This window comes from Salarias fasciatus, chromosome 6 (assembly GCF_902148845.1).
Source record: "Salarias fasciatus chromosome 6, fSalaFa1.1, whole genome shotgun sequence".
Taxonomy (NCBI): domain Eukaryota; kingdom Metazoa; phylum Chordata; class Actinopteri; order Blenniiformes; family Blenniidae; genus Salarias; species Salarias fasciatus.
Genome location: NC_043750.1, coordinates 2,434,185 through 2,453,773, shown reverse-complemented (window position 1 = coordinate 2,453,773; position 19,589 = coordinate 2,434,185). Strand labels below are relative to the sequence as shown.

General features: G+C 43.5%; 1 protein-coding gene across 1 annotated transcript in view; it reads left to right on the top strand.

The window, feature by feature from the left end:
- Positions 1–332: 332 nt before the first annotated feature.
- p2rx4a (purinergic receptor P2X, ligand-gated ion channel, 4a) overlaps positions 333–19,589 on the top strand; it is a 55,838-nt gene continuing 36,581 nt past the window's right edge. The window contains exon 1 of the mRNA XM_030095199.1: positions 333–460. Coding sequence (XP_029951059.1) covers positions 339–460 — 122 coding nt within the window. The 5' untranslated portion in view covers positions 333–338. The remainder of the gene's footprint in view (positions 461–19,589) is intronic.

Below are 19,589 nucleotides of genomic sequence, written 5' to 3'. Positions count from 1 at the left end.
TCAGAGAGAACTTAATTTCATTACCTGTGGAAGCAGAACTGCAAGAGCTTTCTGCAGAGCTTTGACAGAGGTGGAGGATGCAGAGGAGGGGAGGGAGGTGGAGGAAGAGGATCTCCAGACGGAGTGAAGAGAGCTGAGGATGACTGCTGATCTTCATCCTGATGCATTAGGACAGAGCGGAGTCGCAGTGAGCTTCACAGCAGGAAGACGTCCGGCTGGAGGAGAACACTGATCACCACTTCCAAAAAAAGAAGCTCAAACTGGGGACCTCCATCTGGAGCTGGTCTGTCACTGCAGCCTGTGGGGCATCCCGCCTGGTCCTGAGGATCACTGCCACCATGTGGTCATGTATAAAGGACTTCTTCACCTACGAAACCACCAAGTCAGTGGTGGTGAAGAGCTGGACCATCGGAATCATAAACCGAGTCGTCCAACTGCTCATCATCACTTATTTTGTTGGGTAAGTACAATTTGGTTTTCTTTCCATGTTAGCAGTTAGTCTCAAAGTCTGGAATGCATGGCTTCATATTTCATTAAAAACATGTCCAACAAACTGGATGAAGATCAAACTGTTTCCAGTTTCTGCCTTGAACAAGGTTCTGACTGTCAAAACTGACATCATACACACACACACACACACATATGTATATATATATATATATATATATATATATATATATATATATATATTTATGTGTGTGTATGTGTGTATATCACTGTATATATATGTATATATGTATATGTATATGTATATATGTATATATATGTGCTCTTCTGAACAGAGCTCTCAGACGTTGTTCCTGGTCTCTGCAGGAGCCATCCTCCCAGCTTGGGGGTTCCTGCTCCCAGTGTCCCAATCACTACTGGTATCACTGTATATATATATATATATATATATATATATATATATATATATATATATATATATAAATATATATATATATATATGTATATATATATATATATATATATGTATATACATATACACATATACACATATATACATATATACATATATATATATATATATATATATAATATATATATATATATATATAATATATATATATATAATTAATTTATGTGATCAATCTCATTAAAATTTTTAACGCAGTTTAACACATGCGCATCATGACAAGCCTCACCTCTATCAGCGGTGGAGGTAGTGCACCCTCATGGAATACAAGCTGCTGGTTTCCAATGTATGAATCATTTTTTAACAGAGCTTAAATGTGTCAGTCTGGTTCGATACTATAATATAATATCAGCATAAAGCAATATAAGAATTTATTTATGAGCTCCGCCTTCGTCTCATAGACCCCCATGTTATCCGAAAAAGCGCCGGTCAGCTTCAGCCAATAGATTTTGAGCTTCCGCCTTGCTGTCAGTCAGTGTGGAGCAGCCAGAGAGCACGGCGCTCGCCCAGCAGGGGAGAGTTAGCTCTGCAGCAGCCGCTGCGCTCACCTCGGATATATCCACTGTCTGCTGAACATCCACCGTAAACAGCTCAACATGCAGGAAGCTGTAGGACTCAGAGGCTCTCATTTTCACCCGACGGATAACAGCGTGCACAATTAAAGGGGCGTGGCTTGGTCGGTCATAAAAGCAGAGGGAGGGCAGAACCTCAGGACGTTGGATTAAAAAAAAACCTCTCTATTGTATTGTGACTTTGTACATAGGTTGTGCCCCCCCCCCACCTTCCGTTCTCCCTCTCTTTATCTTTATCTCTTTCTGTTCCTGCTCTCTGAGCATCTCCGTCCCGGTCCTGTCCTCAGCCATGCCGGACGCCAGCTTTAAATAAAGGCAGCAGCAGGAGGAGACTCAGTCTCGTCCTGCTGCTAACATTAAAATCTGTTCGGATAGTAAAAGGCTACAATCATACAATATTGCACGCCCCAGCTGCCGAACAGGACAAGGGGAAAAAAAAAAAAAAAAAAAAAAACAAAAAACCCCTGTCTCTTTCAAAACTCCGAACACGAACTTTAAGCACCAAAGAAGAAGAAGAAGCCTCAGCTCTGAGGCAGCAGACAGGAGGCAGAGGAGGCCAACTAATTTATCACAACAGAAGAAGAAAGCAGTATGGAGGGAGATAAGCCGCTGGCCCCATGGATTCTACTTGTTTGATTAAAAAAATGTTGAAGCAGTTTTCTGTTTTCCACAAAAAAAGGAACACTGGCTAGAATCACCTGTTTAATTGTGTAAGAAACAAGTGAAGTATTTCTTAGTTTGACTTTTCTTGTGGTACTACATTTGTTACAGACCTGAAAATGTAACTCCTGCTAAAAGCCAACTGTAGAGGGACTGCAGAGGGAGCGCTGCACACACACACATTATGTTATGGTGTGCATGTTTTAGTTTTTTGAATTTTTATTTTATTTGGAGCCTTAAATATAAAACACTTCACATGTTAAATATATATAATCATGTCCTGTTGTTTCTTTGTTAATGCAATACAGGAAAAAAGGGTATATTTCAGACATAGTTGGAAATTGTGATTATTTGTGATTAATCATGATTCATTAATTTGTAAGCTGTGATTAATCTGATTAAAAAATGTAATCATTTGACAGCCCTACGTATATATACATACATATATATAGAAATATATACACACACACACGCACACATTTATATACAGTAGAGAAGTTGTAAAAAAATTCAGGAGGGATGGTCAATTTTTTTTCATCTTTACAAAATAAGGAGTGGGGGGGGGCAGGAGTCCCATTCATGTAAATTCATTATCAACACAAAACACTGTAAATAAGACTTCTGAATCCTCTCAAATCAAGTCAAGTTTATTTTAATTGAAAAATCATAGCAACTTACAGAACAGAATTTCCAACATTTTACAATACTCTTACAACAAAATCAAACATAGATTAATTTGTCTCATTTCCATTGACATAATGAGCCACGGCAGGTGGCAGGCCTATGTATGCATTGAAAAAGAGTCGAAACTCAATGTAAAATAATCAAACCTGTTCCGACTCCTCCTCTCGGCCCTCCTGCTCTCCTGTCCCGACCCTCCTCTCTCTGTGTTTCCACGAAAAAAAAAAAACACAAAATCAAGCATGGATTAATTTTGCTTATTTTCACTGAGATAATGAGTGATATACTAGTAGGCCTACATATGAATAGAAAAAGATAAGTGTGTAAACTACACTGTACTTTTTGTTGTAATCAGTCATTTTGACAGTCATGAAAATTTTGTTATCAGTTTCTACATTAAAATTACTCAATTACATTAAAAGATGACTGACAGTGTTCAGATTTTTCAATTATTGTGTAGAAAAACCAGTCAATTACTGGGAATTCCCATTTTAATAATCAAACCTGTTCCTCCTCCTCCTCTGGACGCTCCTGCTTCCTGCCATGGCTTTCCTCTATGACAAGAAAACAACATTATAGGCTTTGATAGATGAGCAGGCATGTCATGCTATTAAGTTTCACAAATGATTAAAAGTTCATGAGCTTGCTCATGGATAACAGACAGAATGTACAGCATATTCACTGTCTGTGTTAACTTACAGGCTAGCAAAAGGCCCCAGAAGGGGGAAAAACTCGTTGGAGATCACCTTCAATGTCACCTGCCTTGAACTTCTGAATTTTAGCAAACATCTCCACTTATTTTTGTAGCCTGACGAGTCTTATTGGTGAAAATAGTATTAGCCACGTGAAGAATATTTCATCTTTAATACTGGTAAAATATTTGAGACAAACTCTCGTCTAACATTAACAGTAAGCCGTTCCATGTTTTCCATGTTCATAAACCCAAATCTAATGTGACTGAATGACAAGTTCTGTGTTTTAACTTGCTAGATTAACGTTAACATGAGCTAGTTTGGAGGCTGCACGGCGACTTTGGAAAACTAGCTGTTATGTTATTGTGCATGCAGCCTGTGGCAAGTCTGGCTACTTGAAGATGAATACAAATTAATGACTAAGATTCCTGAGTCTTGATTTAAAGCTCATCTGTAAATCTTGTCTTTTTAAAGGAATACTCCAAAGATTTTGGACCCATGCCCTATCCCTACATTTTTATAGTGAGACAAGATCATACATACCTTCATTGTCTCTGTGCGTCCAGCGGCTGGCTCCCAGCTGTTAGCATCGCAGTTAGCTTAGCTCAATAGCTGGAGGTGAACAGGAGACAGACTTGGACTGACGAAAGTGGACAAAATACTGCTCACAGTGGTCCGGGTGGTGGCGTATTAGCACGTGAAGTAAATCCCAATGGTTATAAAAAAATCAAAAGACGTGTTTTCTTTTTAACCCGTTTTAAGAACATCTTGATACACACAGACCCGCGCATGCGCAGTGGTCCGCGGAAGGATATACCGGTGTGCAGCAGTGCTTAGCCGGAAGGAGCAGAAGTAAACAAAAGTGCGCCCGGTGAGTTTAGTAAACCAGTGACTTTTTCGGTGAAAGAAAAAACATCATGCCTCGGAGGTGCATTGTGCCAACATGCTTAAATGTTGAATGCAGACCTCGCGGGATGATGGTGAATTTTCATCATTTTCCAGCCCGCAACCCGCAGCGCTTACGTAATTGGATGACAGCTCTCCACCTGGACCCCAACACACTGTACCATGTCATTGAAAGCCTGCTTATTTGCTCGGACCATTTTGTGAAGGAGGATTGTATTGCAAAAACGGAGCACAGGACTGGTTCTAAAAGACATTTTCTCAAAGACACAGCCGTCCCATCGGTTGGCCTTCCCCAGCCACAAACAGAAAATCCTGAGGCTCTGGTAAGTAAAATACGTTACTCATACTATGCAATGCTTTTGAGTTTACTGTAGATTCAACTCTAAACACGCTGATGGCTCACTGGAGAGGCGAGATGGAACCAAATCGTGCAACAGCGAGTTGTATAAAGAGCTCCATAGCAGATTATGAGCGATGGTCCGGCCGGTGTTATGGATTAACTGGTTCCTGTGTTAACGCATGACGGCGGCTTTGTAAACACATGCTGATTACAGCAGTTGTTAAAGTCAGACTCACAAAAGACTTTAAACGTATGCACTCACTGTAACTGTCGATAACCGACGATCGCCAGAACAACTACATGTTTCAGTTATGTACTGGTCACAAGTTAACACGGGCACCAGTTAATTCGGAACATTGGCATGCGGAACAGAGCTCACACCGAGACGTGCCGCTCGGCGGCGGTGCTCCGGCCGGGGAGCAGCCGCTCCCTCAGCATCGTATCATGGAGATGTTGGGACATTATTGGAGCAGATATCAGCAGATAGAAACATTCTGCTCGGTGCTGAGGACTGCTGCTGCGGAGAGGAAGACTGGAAGCTCCTCATGAGGCTTTGTGTGCATGTCACAGGACGCTGTATAATCCGCTTCACCAGGGTCCTTGTAAACAAGGATTCATCGTGGAACGTTTTGTATGCCGTACATGAATACACTCCGTTTAATGCGATTGTTTACTATCTGATTGAAAAAACACCCGTGTAAACTGGGCCTTTGTTACATCACTGTGTTGCTGCGTCTGGGGTCCATATAATGAGTGATAGGTTTATGTGGAGTATAGCCTAAGTGATGCTTTTTTTGTGTACATAAACGCGTGTTTACACAATAAGGAGCGCTTGGTGACTTCGTGAGGAGGAGGGGGATGGTAACAATCACACGGAATGATTGTCCCCATTGATTCACTGTAAAAAGAGCTTCCTCAGACAAAGTACTTCCCCAATCTCTTCACTTGTTTCATGTCACTTAGTACAACAAAGCATGTATAAACCACAAGCAACAAGAAATCATCTGCCCTGAAAGTTATTTTGGGACCACCAAAACAGTTTGTAACACTATTTAAGTTGTACTCCCAAAAACAAAAGACTGACTCTCAGTACACGGTTACATTTTGAGTGTTTTTGATAGTAAATTTAGTTTTCATGTATTATTGAAGTTCGATGTATCCCTTCAGCTTCTTCAATCTGTAATTATATATTATTTATTTTTCATGTATCAATAGGCTGAGGCCAGTGATGTCCAGCAGGATCTGCCAGTGTTTGGAAAAGATGGCTCAATGGAGACTGAGGGTGCTGCTGGCTGTTCACATTCCACACCAGTAAAAAGTCCCCCGACAGAAGAGAGAACCCATCCTCAAGCCTTCTTCCAGCCCCATGTCTTGCAGCTCACCAGTCCTCATGTACCTGGGATTCGCACAAAGCCATCAACCTCGGGGAGATACCTTGCCCTGGCACCTACTTGGACAACTCAATCTGTGAGTAGATAAATCACATTTCCTATCACAATTCTGTGTATATCTCCATAAAGTAAAAATAAATGAATGTGTATTTTGCAGGACATAGCATCATCATCCACACCATCCAGGATGAAACTGGTTTTTCCAGTGAGTATTTTTGATTGTGTGAAATGACATACCATTTAATATAAAATGTACAGCTATCATTGTTGGGTAAGTTACTTACTAAAATGTAATGTATTACATATCACTAGTTACTTGTATTTGGAGGTAAGACGTTTCTTCACTCTATGTATAATAAGTAACTGTTATTGATTAATTTTTGTTACTCTTACAAAGTTAACACTGGCAACACAATGATGATACATAAACGAGAAGTCTTGTGACATGCAATTTTACTGTAGTGTGCACACACGCATACACATACATACACACATGTAAATGTTTTTATGGGATCCATTTTTTTATTATTATTATTGCAGGGACCAACTGAAATGGACACTACAGCAGAGACATCAGCCTTTGATGTTAGCATGTCTTCGGAGGTTGCCAGTGATCCTGCAGACAGCAGTTTTGTGGCGTCTACACACACGTCAACCTCAGGGAACGGATCCAGCTCTGGAAACACAGCCGAGGTTTCAAGAGATCAAACAGGAGGATGGAGTGAAAGGAATCCGTGTATCATTCGTTCAATTGATATTCAATTAAGAATCGTAAAACAAAATATTGAAAAATGAGTCGTTTTTTCCTTTTTTTGTTTTTAAAATGAAAACAAATAAATGAAAATTGGTTTGTTTTTCAATATCCCGTTTGTTAAGACAGATCAAATAAAGGAAAGTTGAAATACGGCCACAGAGCAGACTTTCATGTGATTTTTCAATTTCTTCGATCTCCGCGACCCGGAAGTTCTATCGTCTGCGTTTTGGTTTCTGTCGGCGGGAAAGTGGGCGGGTCACGTCAACCTGTGGGTCAGTTTAAGTCCAGCACACACTACAGAATGATCAGGCCGAATTTTGCCCCGATCTTCTCCTCCCGACCGAAGTCCGACTGTCGGGAGTATGCAAATGAGTTCGGGTCCGATCTTCGTGTAGTGTTCGGGGGGTTCAGAGAGATTTTTTTCCAGTCGGAGCCTCTCGGGAGGCGTCGGAAGGGGAGATCGTAGATAATGAACATTTTTAATATTTCTGAACGCAAATCCTGTGGTGTGTGGAGCTCTGAGAGGCGCTGATCAGCTGAGAGCTGACCTGTCCACACCCTCGGAATAAAGCTCCCTGATTGGCTGGTGCTGCTGCTTCAAAAAAATCCCCTCTCAGCTGTCAGGGATGGAGACATATGTGAAATATATTCACGATATTCACTATATTCCCCCCCCATTTGTCAGAAAATGTAAATGTTCTAGTAGGCTACTGAAGAGGGAATAAAGTAGAATAAAGTTATTAGTAGCAGTCTGTGGTGCCTTTTTGAATCACCAAATATTTTAAATCATTCGCTTTGTCCCCAGATTGGATAGTTTACACCAGAATAAAATCTCATTGAGCTTTGTTAAGTTTCATTATACGTCGCTCTGTGCTCTGAAGGCACGGAGTCAGGAAGTTTTTTTTTTTTTTCCATGTATTTTTTTCCTCATTCTTGAGTGATGGTTAATAATGGAGATGAATTATTACTTTTGAATTATTGCAGAACTGGCGATGCAGATGAATGAATCAGATCGGAGTTTGGGTCTGAATGGAGGAAATACAGTTTATCCAGGAGGATCCAGTTATTGAGGATTAACCTCTCACTTTCTGCACTGCTGAGTTTAGGAGTTCTGACTTTTCTCTTTCACTGTCATATCGTGAATATATTTCACATATGTCTCCATCTCTGACAGCTGAGAGGGGATTTTTTTAAGCAGCAGCACCAGCCAATCAGAAAGCTTTATTTCGAGGGTGTGGACAGCTCTACTCGGAGCTGATCAGCGCCTCTCAGAGCTCCACACTCCACAGGATTTGCGATCAGAAATATTAAACATGTTCATTATCGATGATCTCCCCTTCCGACGCCTCCCGAGAGGCTCCGACTGGAAAAAATCTCTCGGAACGCACCGAACACTATACGAAGATCGGAGCCGAACTCATTTGCATACTCCCGACAGTCAGACCTTGTCGGCTTCGGCCGGGAGGAGAAGATCGGGATTCTGTAGTGTGTGCTGGCCTTAAACTGACCCACAGGTTGACGTGACCCGCCCACTTTCCCGCCGACAGAAACCAAAACACAGACGATAGAACTTCCGGGTCACGGAGATCGAAGAAATTGAAAAATCACATGAAAGTCTGCTCTGTGGCCGTATTTCAAATTTCCTGTATTTGATCTGTCTTAACAAACGGGATATTGAAAAACAAACCAATTTTCATTTATTTGTTTTCATTTTAAAAACAAAAAAAGGAAAAACGACTCATTTTTCAATTTTTTTTTTTCGATTCTTAATTGAATATCAATTGAACGAATGATACACGGATTGAAAGGAAGTGGATCGTCAATGAATCCTGTCTCCTACAACTTTTCCAAAGATGCCGAATGTGTGGAGGTATTGGCTCAGTGGAAAAAGTAACAAGGATTGGCAGCAAAATCAAAGTGACCTGGAGTTGTCTGAACAACCATACTGGAGACTGGGTGTCGAATCCAAACATTCGTGGGACGGCACAAAGCAACCTAGTTGCAGCGGCAGCAATCCTCTTCACTGGAGCAACGTACACGGACATAGCAGAACGGGCGGAACTTTGCAATATTCAGTTTTTCAGCAAGTCAACTTTTTATGATTTACGGTCCAGCTACCTGTTTCCTGTTACTGAAGAAGCTTACCAGGGGCAACAGCAGATTGTCTTAGCAGGACTCATCGGACGATGTCTGGATGGTGAGGGGGTGGAGGTCTGTGGAGATGCCAGGAGTGACAGCCCAGGCCATTCATGCAAATACTCCACATATTCATTCATGGATGACTCCACCAAACAGATTGTGCTGTTTGACTTGCTTCAGGTAATGATTATTTAAAAACAGCCAAACAAATGTTTTTATTTGCCCTAATTAATAAAGATTCTACACAATGAACCACAAATAACTGTTCTTCACTTCTTACCCAGGTGACCCAGGCCAAAAATGCAGTGGCTATGGAGTCATTAGGTTTCCAGAATGGCCTTCAAACACTTCTTGATGAGGGGCTGGACATCAGGGTTGTCACCACGGACAGACACCCGTCCATCAGAAAGATAATGAGGGAATCGCACCCTGAGATCAGACATGAGTTTGATCCATGGCACACTGCAAAAGGTAATTTTTCTTTTCTTTTTTAATTACTTCACTAGTTGTCACAAAACTCATTCATTACTAATGTCGTGCCCCTTTTCTTCACAGTGTGTATTATATGCAGGAATAAGGGTGGTATGGGTTTCTTTTCTTCACTACGGTTGCTTGTAGGAATCAAGAAAAAACTTTTGGCAGCATCTGTTCATAAGGACTGCAAGGATCTGGCTCCTTGGGTGAAGAGCATTGCAAACCACATGTGGTGGTGCTGTCGCTCTTCCAAGGGAGACCCAGAGGTACACACAAAACACTACAACCCATGGCTGACAGACATGTACAATGAAGCTGCTTTTTTTTCATGTAACCTCACAAAATGTGTGTGAACAACTGTTTTCCCCACACAGCTATTTAGGGAATAGAAATATTCAACTTCTATACTGACACATTCTCATTTCTAATGTTCCTACCAGGAGTTGGCACAACGATGGAGGTCAATACTGCACCACATACGTGGAGTCCATCGGTGGGAGGAATGTGGTGTGGCACACACGTGCTATCACAAAGAGCTGTCACCAGATGACCACAGGAAGAAGAGGTGGTTGACCGAAGACTCTCCTGCCTATAAAGCCCTGCATGATGTGGTCATGAACAAAAGCCTGCTCAGAGATCTTGAGCAAATGACACTGTTCAAACACACTGGTGAGTTCAATGGCGTTCAAAGCTGCCTTTTGGAATTATTGTTTCAAGTGCAATTTCTACATAAACACAGCTTGTATTAATTCAATACGCAATAGAGCTTCAAAAAACACCCATGCCTGCAAAAAAATAATAATAATAATAACTGTTTCATTAGACACTGTATCTGTCTAAGCTTAAAAGTGAATTTATGCATCATTTTGTTTATTTCAACAGGTGAACTTGAAGTCTTCCACAATGCCCTGCTGAAGTACTGCCCCAAGCGACTACACTTTTCATATCCCGCCATGAAAGCACGCACGATGCTAGCTGTCATGGACCACAATGAAAACCATGCAGCAAAGCAGGAACAGGCCACAACTGCAGAAGGAAAACCCTATTGATCAATTATCCTCCTCTCCTCTTCTCTACAATCCATTCACCAACATGTTGTCCTTTGCATAAAATTACTTTTAGTGCTTTTCAGTGGCATTTATTTACTGCAATTGACACTGTGTTACAAGTAAAATATTGTAAAATTGTTTTTCTCTGTGTTTTTCAGGGCTCCCAAGACACAATGTTGTGGACCAGAAGCAGTCTAAGCAAAGGGTGGCCAAACCAGTCTACCAAAACAAGACTCAGAGCTTCAGACAGGGCCTGATGGAGCAAGTGATCCAAAGACGGTTGTCAACCGCAGTGAAATACAGACACACCACATCACGCATGTCCATCCCTCCTCCGGCTGCCAACATCGGTCTGGTCCCAAAACCCAACAAGGAGGATGCTGTGAAAATGCACACATCACGTTTCAAATAAAGCGTATTTTATCATCACTTTTGTCCTCATCTCAGAAAAGAAATACTCAGGATGTTTCTGTATTATGGAATACAGTTCTGTTTGTATTTTGAAATGTTATTGTGTTAATGCAAGCTTCTCAATTCTTTTTTGTACACTTACGAGTATTTCCACTGTCCAAAGTTTTATACAGGGACTTTAACAATTTTTTCTGTACTTAGTAGTAAGGACTAAGGTGATGAAGAAAGCATACACCCTGGATGAGACTAACACGTCTCGCTAGTACTTTCAAAGTATTGTAAATATGGGAACATATAACATGTCTGACTATTTCATTCTTTATTCAAAGGTTGTGCATTCTTCATCCTTGCCTAAGTAACAGGTGATAAAGGATGTATCTGCATTCTACTCTACTGAGCGTACCATCCTGTTTATTGAAATGTCCTGTACATATATAAAAATTAAAATGATCAGATTGCAATGTTTAAATGTTCAGAGTGTGATTATGTATAACCAATGCAATCAAATAATTATTCATAGATATCCAATGTGAATCAAGCATTACACAGGAAAAGTATTCAAAAAATTTATTTGTGAAAGAACTTAGATTGTTGCAATACCAGTAATGTAAACAGAACAACGACGTGCATAAATGACATATTAGTAGGTCAACTGGACTGACTACAATCCCTGTACAGGCCTACAGCATGTCCATAGCATCCTCAGCCTCTTTGAAACCCGCGTAGACACCCGTCTCTGAGGGATATCATTGTCTGATGGCTTGGACAACGCAGGATGGCAATGGTTTTCGATTGTCTTTTCCCAACATTTCTCCCTGCAGCGCCCACTCCAAAACTAGGCGGTAGGAGACCAACCTATTTTGACTGAAAAAAATAAATAAGACATATGTATAAATATGATTAGTAAAATAATTTGGCATAAGTTTATTTATACACATTATGCAATTACTTTTTTAATCAAAGTTACTTTCTCATGCAAGAAGTCAAAGCACAATCACAGCACTGTAAATAAAGTGTACTCACTCGACTGACAGTTGTCCACCAGCTCCTGCAGGCCTGGGACGCTTTTTCCAATTGGTTTTCAGGACATGGAAAAAGGTCTCTATCACGCCTGGATTTGTGATGGCTGTGAAGTTTTCGGTCCGTGTGACACAGTCTCCATGGTTTTCCACCTGATGACACAAAGAGAGCCTCCCCACCGACGGCAGCACCATATTAAATTCACAACAGCAAAATGATTCCACCTCGGTCGGCATTGAATGGCAGACCCCACATCGACACCACCAATCCTCCCCTGCTCTTTGTCTCTGCTCCGCACCTCGCCCGATCCACTGCCTCGGACTCAGCCTCTCTTCTTGCCTGCTCAGCATCCAACAACTGGAGTTCGTCTTCACTGTATTCTGGCTAATACAGGTATGACTCTGGCTCTGTGTCTGTAAACTCTTGTTCAGCTTCGTCGTCCATCTTGGCTCTAGCCGCTTTTGCTAGGCTACATATATAAACATTGTTACGTCCGAGGGCCGGCTCCTTCCAGCTAAGCACTGCTGCGCACCTGTATATCCTTCCGCGGACCACTGCGCATGCACGGGTCTGTGTGTATCAAGATGTTCTTAAAACGGGTTAAAAAGAAAACACGTCTTTTAATTTTTTTTAATAACCATTGGGATTTACTTCACGTGCTAATACGCCACCACCCGGACCACTGTGAGGAGTATTTTGTCCACTTTCGTCAGTCCAAGTCTGTCTCCTGTTCACCTCCAGCTATTGAGCTAAGCTAACTGCTATGCTAACAGCTGGGAGCCAGCCGCTGGACGCACAGAGACAATGAAGGTATGTATGATCTTGTCTCACTATAAAAATGGTAGGGATAGGGCGTGGTTCCAAAATCTTTGGAGTATCCTTTTAAAATATTCCCTGACATCTCGTTGTCCAGCCGCTCGTTTGGCCATGCTGATGCTGAAGTGATGTCGCTCTGCACTGCTGCTTGTTCCGTTCCCGCATCAGGCATCAACCAATTAGAAATAATAATAATGCTTGTGTTGTACGTCGCTTTGGACAAAAGCGTCTGCTAAATAAAATTGTAGAATTGTAGAATTGTAGAAATAACAGTCATGTTGCATCATTGCATGTTTGAGCACTCCAGCGCCCTCAGAGTTTATTCCTTTTATGCAGCATCCGTGCTACTTTCTAATGATGAAATAATTCTATAATTATAATATGGATTTCCAACATTTACTGTAAAAAGTGAAGGGATGGCAGTTTTACAGGGGGGATGATTTTGATCGTTTTTATTTTGGGGGGACGCCATCCGCCCTCAACCCCCCTCAACTCGAGTACTGTGTGTATATATATCCTTATGATATACATAATATTACAAAATGCATGCAGTTGTGTTTCATCATTTGATTGGACTCCCAGGTCTTCGCTGCTCCCACTAGCGGATGCCCTAACACCGCATTTTCTATTCATTGGTGGTTTAACAGTTCCCCCCCCCCCGTTGTGAGTCCTTCTCCCTCTAACAGATTTTGCCCTGGGTATTTCCCCATACCACCCACACCAAAATCTGCCTCTGAGAGTTCCCATTTAGTCTGCATGTTTCCTGGAGTGACGCCTCCCCAAGTGGTGAGAAATATTATATACCAGATAATGCATTTACTGGAGGAGTGGCAGTCTAGTGATATGAAAAATAAACCAAAAGATAGTGAAGGGCTTGAGGAGTCCAGCTACTGATAGATTCGTAAGGGTGCAGAGCTCTACTGCAACTTCATGTAAACTTTGGAAACATGGAGAGATTTGCAACAGCTGGGTCCATCTGGCCTCGTATTTGCTAGGATGACAGGTGCACCAAAGTTTCAGGAAATGCTGAATACTCAAGCTGTTCTTGTAGATTCACCTGATGAACTTGCTGGTGCATTAAGATATGTTTTTTAAATGAAAACCCAGACTTGCCAGCCTCCATTATTGTGAGGTCTAAGAAAATCACTGTTTCAGTCAGAAACATTTCTGCAAAACAAATTACTTAGACCAGAGGGATGCCAATTGCTTAACTCTTTCCTGCTGAGATGGCCTCGTCACCTTCTGGAAAGAAAATATCTGACAAATCACAATGCCGATATTCAGGCTCCACAGAAGCACCTTTCTCACTAGCAAATCCCAAGAGTGCCGCCAAATCAGCTGCCGGATCAGCCCTCGAGCACCCTATGGAGGGTCTAGAACTGAGCCAGTGTTCAAGGACTAGGACGAAAACCACATTGTTCCTCCAGGATCCGAGGTTCACCAAAAACAGTGGAACCCTCCTTTCCAGTACCCTGGAATAGACTTTCCCGGGGAGGCTGAGGAGTGTGATCCCCCTGTAGTTGCAGCACATCTTCTGGCCCCCCTTTTAAACAGTGGGACCCACCACCCGGTCTGCCAATCCAGAGGTACTGTCCCTGATTCCCAGGTGAGACAGAGACGTGTCAACCAAGACAGTTCCTGCACATCCAGACACTTAAGGTACTCAGGTCAAATCTCATCCACCCCCGGTGCCTTGAAACCGAGGAGCTTACCGACCACCTCGGTGACTTTGGCTTGGGTGATGGACGAGTCCACCTCTGAGACCTCAGTCCTCCTCTGAGACCTCAGTCCACCTCTGAGACCTCAGTCCACCTCTGAGACCTCAGTCCTCCTCTGAGACCTCAGTCCACCTCTGAGTCCTCAGCCTCTGCTTCCTCCAGGAAGACGTGGGGACGGGATTGAGGAGGTCCTGGAAGTCTTCCTTCCACTGTCCTATGTCTCCAGTGGAGGACAGCGGCTCCCGTCCTCCACTGCAAACAGTGTTAGTGAAGGCCTGCTGTCCCTCCTGAGGTGCCGGACAGTTTGACAGAATGTCTTTAAGGCCGAATGGTAGTCCTCCTCCATGTCCTCCTGAGCTCTTCCAGACCTGGTTTTTGCCTCCACAACCGCTCAGACTTGCAATTTGCTTGGCCTGCTGGTTCCTGTCAGCTGCTTCTGGACTCTCCAGGACTCCTTCTTCAGCTGGATGGCAGCACTTACTTCCTGTCTCCACCACCGGGTTCTGGGTTCTGCCATGACAGGCACCGGAGACCTGGAAACCAGGAGACCAGGAGACCACAGCTCCGAGCAGCTGCTTCGACAATGGAGGTGGAGGACACGGACCACCAGATTCAATGTCCCCAGCCTCCCTCGGGACATGAGAGAAGCTTGAAAACCCTGCTGACAGAGGGTTCCACCAGACAGTCCCAGCAGGCCCTCACAACAGGTCTGGTTCTGCTGGGTCTTTCCAGGTTCCTCCTCCACCAGGTGGAGATCGGTCCACAGCTCTGTCCTCTCTTCACCCGAGTGTCCAAGACACGAGGTCAGAGGCCAGATGACACAACAACAAAGTTGATCATTGACCTCTGACCTAGGCTGTCCTGGTTCCAGGTGGTCTTATGGACCCCCCTGTGCTGGAAAATGGTGTTGGTTCTGGACAGACTGTGGCTAGAACAGACATCCAGTATCAGAACTCCACTGGGTTCAGATCAGGGAGGCCCTGAGTCCTGACCCCCCTCCAGGTCTCACTGTCTCTGTCCACGTGGGCCTTGAAGTCCCCCAGTAGAACAATGAAGTCCCCCAGTAGAACCATGGAGTCCCCAGTCGGAGCACTGTCCAGTACCCCTCCCAGGGTCTCCAAGAAGGCCGGGTACTCTGCACTGCTGTTCAGCCTGTAAGCCAAAACAACAGTGAGGCACCTGTGACTGACCTGAAGGACCAGGGACCCTCTTCTTTACTGGGGTGAACTTCAACACATAGCGCTAAGCTGGAGGGATATAAGCAAACCACACCAGACCACCGCCTCTCACCGTGGGTAGTGGAGGGTCCGAAAAAAGACTTTATCGTCATAAGAGGGGCAGACATGGAGGAGTCAGACAGCGCCTCAGATGGAGGGGAAACAAACCACCGCTGCCATCTATCATCTTGAGCAACGTGCGCTCTCTGTACGGTAAAATGGACAAACTCAGAATGAATGCGCTTTACAGTTATGAATATAGAAAGTCATGCGTTATGGTTTTTACCGAATCTTGGCTACACAAGGACATTCCCGACGCACTGATTGACTTGCGGGGTTTCTCCTGTGTGCGTCAGGACAGGGGCATTTCTTCTTGGTGTAAACAAGTCACAGTTAAGGAGTCTGTTTGTGACCCAGACTTGGAGCTACTCTGTGTGTCTCTGCGGCCGTTTTACCTCCCCAGGGAGTTTGGGAAGATTGTTATCTGTGCAGCTTATGTACCCTGAAATGGGAACGCTGCCAAAGCTGCAAATCGGCTCATGGAATGTGCGCACAATCAACTTTTGCGGACCCCTGCAGGCCCCATATTCCTTTTTGGAGATTTTAAACATTGTAAGCTGGAGTCTGTTTTACCTGAGTTTTATCAATATGTGAAATGCAGCACACGGAACAACAAAACTCTTGACAAGTGTTATGGAAATGTCAGTGGGGCTTATATGGCTAAGTCTCCCCCACCTCTTTCCAACTCTGATCATCACACAGTCCATCTCATCCCCATGTATATGTCTATGCTTAAGTCCAGCAAGCCTCAACAAAAATCCATTCTGCAATGGAACGAAGACAGCTTAGAGACATTACGGGGCTGTTTTGAGTGTACAAACTGGAGCATTTTCCATGATCTGGGGATGGACGATGCTACAGAGACTATCACTGACTACATTAAATTCTGTGTTGAAAGCTTAATTCCAAAAAAGTGGTCACCCATTTTTCCAATAACAAGCAAAAAGAAGATTGCTTTTAAAAACAAAGATGGCGTGGGTGTGGCCGCTGCAGAAAAAGAAATTAATGCAGTCTTGAGGGAGGTTAGAATGAGGCATTGGTCTGTATTAGAGCAGAGTTATAACTCCAATAACAGTAAAAAACTGTGGGACTCCATGAAGAGGATGACTAATATGACGACAATGGATGAAAAGGGAATTGTCACCCCCAACAATTTTGACAAAGCCAACTCTTTGAATGACTTCTTTTTGAGATTTGATTCGCAGTCCTCTCAGTCCTCTTCCCCTGTACTGCTGGATGTGTCCTTTGAAAACTGCTTTTTTCTAACCAGGTGGAAATAAACCCCATGGAGGTCCAAGCCACCTTTAAGAAAGTGAGCACTAAGAAAACTGTAGGGCCTGATGGTATACCAGGCATATTGCTTAGGTCTTGTTCATCTGAATTAACTGCTGAGATCAGAGCCTGTAAAAAGCACTATAAGGAGAAAATTGAGAATCGGCTAAAAACAAATGACTTGGGTTCTGTTTGGGACAGTTTGAAAACGATCACTGGGGTGAACGAATGTAGCCAGAAACACATTCAACTCAATGGCTACAACTCAGACTTAGAACTAGCTCAGAGCCTTAATGGCTTTTATGTACAAGGGGGTACCCAAAAGAAACCGGAATTTGGTCAGAAAACAATAATAATAATGAGTTCCGACTTCTGGCCGTCAGATGTGCTGCAGGTAAGCCTCATGCACATCTGTGAGAAATCTGAGCTCCCAGAGTGACACTGACGCCTGTCAGGCACTATTTATAGTAACAGAGTGCAGCGGCAGTCTGCCATTTTTTCCAAAATGGCGACATTGACTGGGAAGCCAGAGCAGCACGCAAACATTAAATTCTGCTTTTTGCTGGGAAAAAACAGCAGCAGAAACACTCAGCTTGTTGCAGCAAGTCCACAAGGATGATGCTCTGGGGAAGAATCAGGTCCATGAGTGGTTCGGGTGGTTTAAAAAGGGTCAGATGTCGGCGCGTCAGGTCCGCTCAGCGTGAAAACAATGCTGAGCTGCTTCTTGGCTGTCCAGGGTCTCGTCCACAGCGAGTCTGTCCCTCCAGGTCAGACTGTAAACCAGGACTACTACAGGAAGTCCTCAGACGCTCCGTGAGGATGTGAGGAGGAAGCAGAGCGTCGTGGCGGAGTGGAGCCGGTTGATCCACCACCACAGAGCGCCAGCGGACACGGCGCTGCGCGTCACGCAGTTTCTGGAGAAGAATGAGATGAATCTCCTCTTCCATCCGCCTTATTCTCCAGATGAAGCCTCCAGTGACTTTTTCTTGTTCCCCAAGTTGAAGAAGGAGCTGAAGGGACAGCAGTTTGCAGATGTGGAGGAGGTGACAGAAAAATCGCAGCCGGCAAAAAATGGCACAATTACGCACGAGTCTGACGACGCATTCGTGAAGTGGGAGACACAGCTGGAGCGCTGCATTAATGCGGATGGAGACTATTTTGAAGGCGACAGTGATGTTTTATTTTGAAATGTCAGAAATAAAAAGTTACAGTCAAATTCCGGATTCTTTTGGGCCCACCCTCGTAAGATTCGATGATTCTGATTTCCATAGAAAACACACTGAGCTTAAAAACCGCCTCTCATCTGCTCCTCCTTTAAACCACTTCCTTGAAGGGGAAGATGTAATTAAGTGTTTCAAAAAATGTAAACCAAAGAAAAGCCCGGGCTCTGATCATAGAAGCGGTCGCCTGTTAAAAACTTGTGCTGAACAGCTTGGCCCTATTTTCCACTATATCTTTAACGTGTCTCTCTCCTCAGACTGTGCCATCTCTATGGAAACAGTCTATTGTGGTACCTGTTGCTAAAACAAGAAATCCCAGCACACTGAATGATTTTTGGCCGGTGGCACTGACCTCCACAGTGATGAAGCAGTTTGAGAAGTTAGTTAAAATGGAGATACTAGCAAAAACCGAGCATCTACTAGACCCCCTCCAATTCGCTGATAGGAACAATAGAGGTGTTCAAGATGCCACAGCTACTTTACTCAACCTGGTATACAAACATCTCGAGGGCAGCAAAAATCATGTCAGATTGCTTTTTTTTGATTTCTCATCAGCTTTCAACAGGATCCAGCCTCACATCCTGGTGGAGAAACTGGTGGACTTGTTTGGTCTGGATGGTGTCTTGTGGGTTGGATTCTTGACTTCCTCACTAACAGATCACAACAAGTCAGAGTGAACGGAACACTGTCCAGCCTTCTCTCATCCTCAACCGGTTCACCTCCAGGCTGGGTTCTGTCTGCACTTCTTTACATTCTGTATACTAATGACTGTCGTAGTCGTCACACAAACAGATTCATCATAAAGTACACGGACGACTCTGTTATAGTCAGCCTGCTCCCTGATGAGGAGGTCAGCCACGGCCAGGTACTTGACGATTTTGTATCCTGGTGTGATGATTTCTTTTTACAGATCAACGTTACTAGAACTAAGGAAGTCTGTATTGACTTCAGACGAGCGACTCAGGTTCCTCATCGCAGTGTCGTTCACAATCGACACACAGTTGAACTGGTGAGCAGTTACAAATATCTGGGCACGATAATAGAAAACTCACTCAAATTTGATGACAACTGTGACATGCTCTGTAAAAAGGGTCAGCAGCGCCTATTTTGTCTGAGGAAGCTCGCCAAATTCCAGGTAGACAGGAGCCTGATGAAAATGTTTTACTGTGCTTTTATCGAGTCCGTTATTTCCTTCTGTATCCTTTGTTGGTACGGTAATCTTGCTGTTAAGGACAAAAACTCCTTAGGGAAAATTGTGCACGTTGCTTCCAAAGTAGCCGG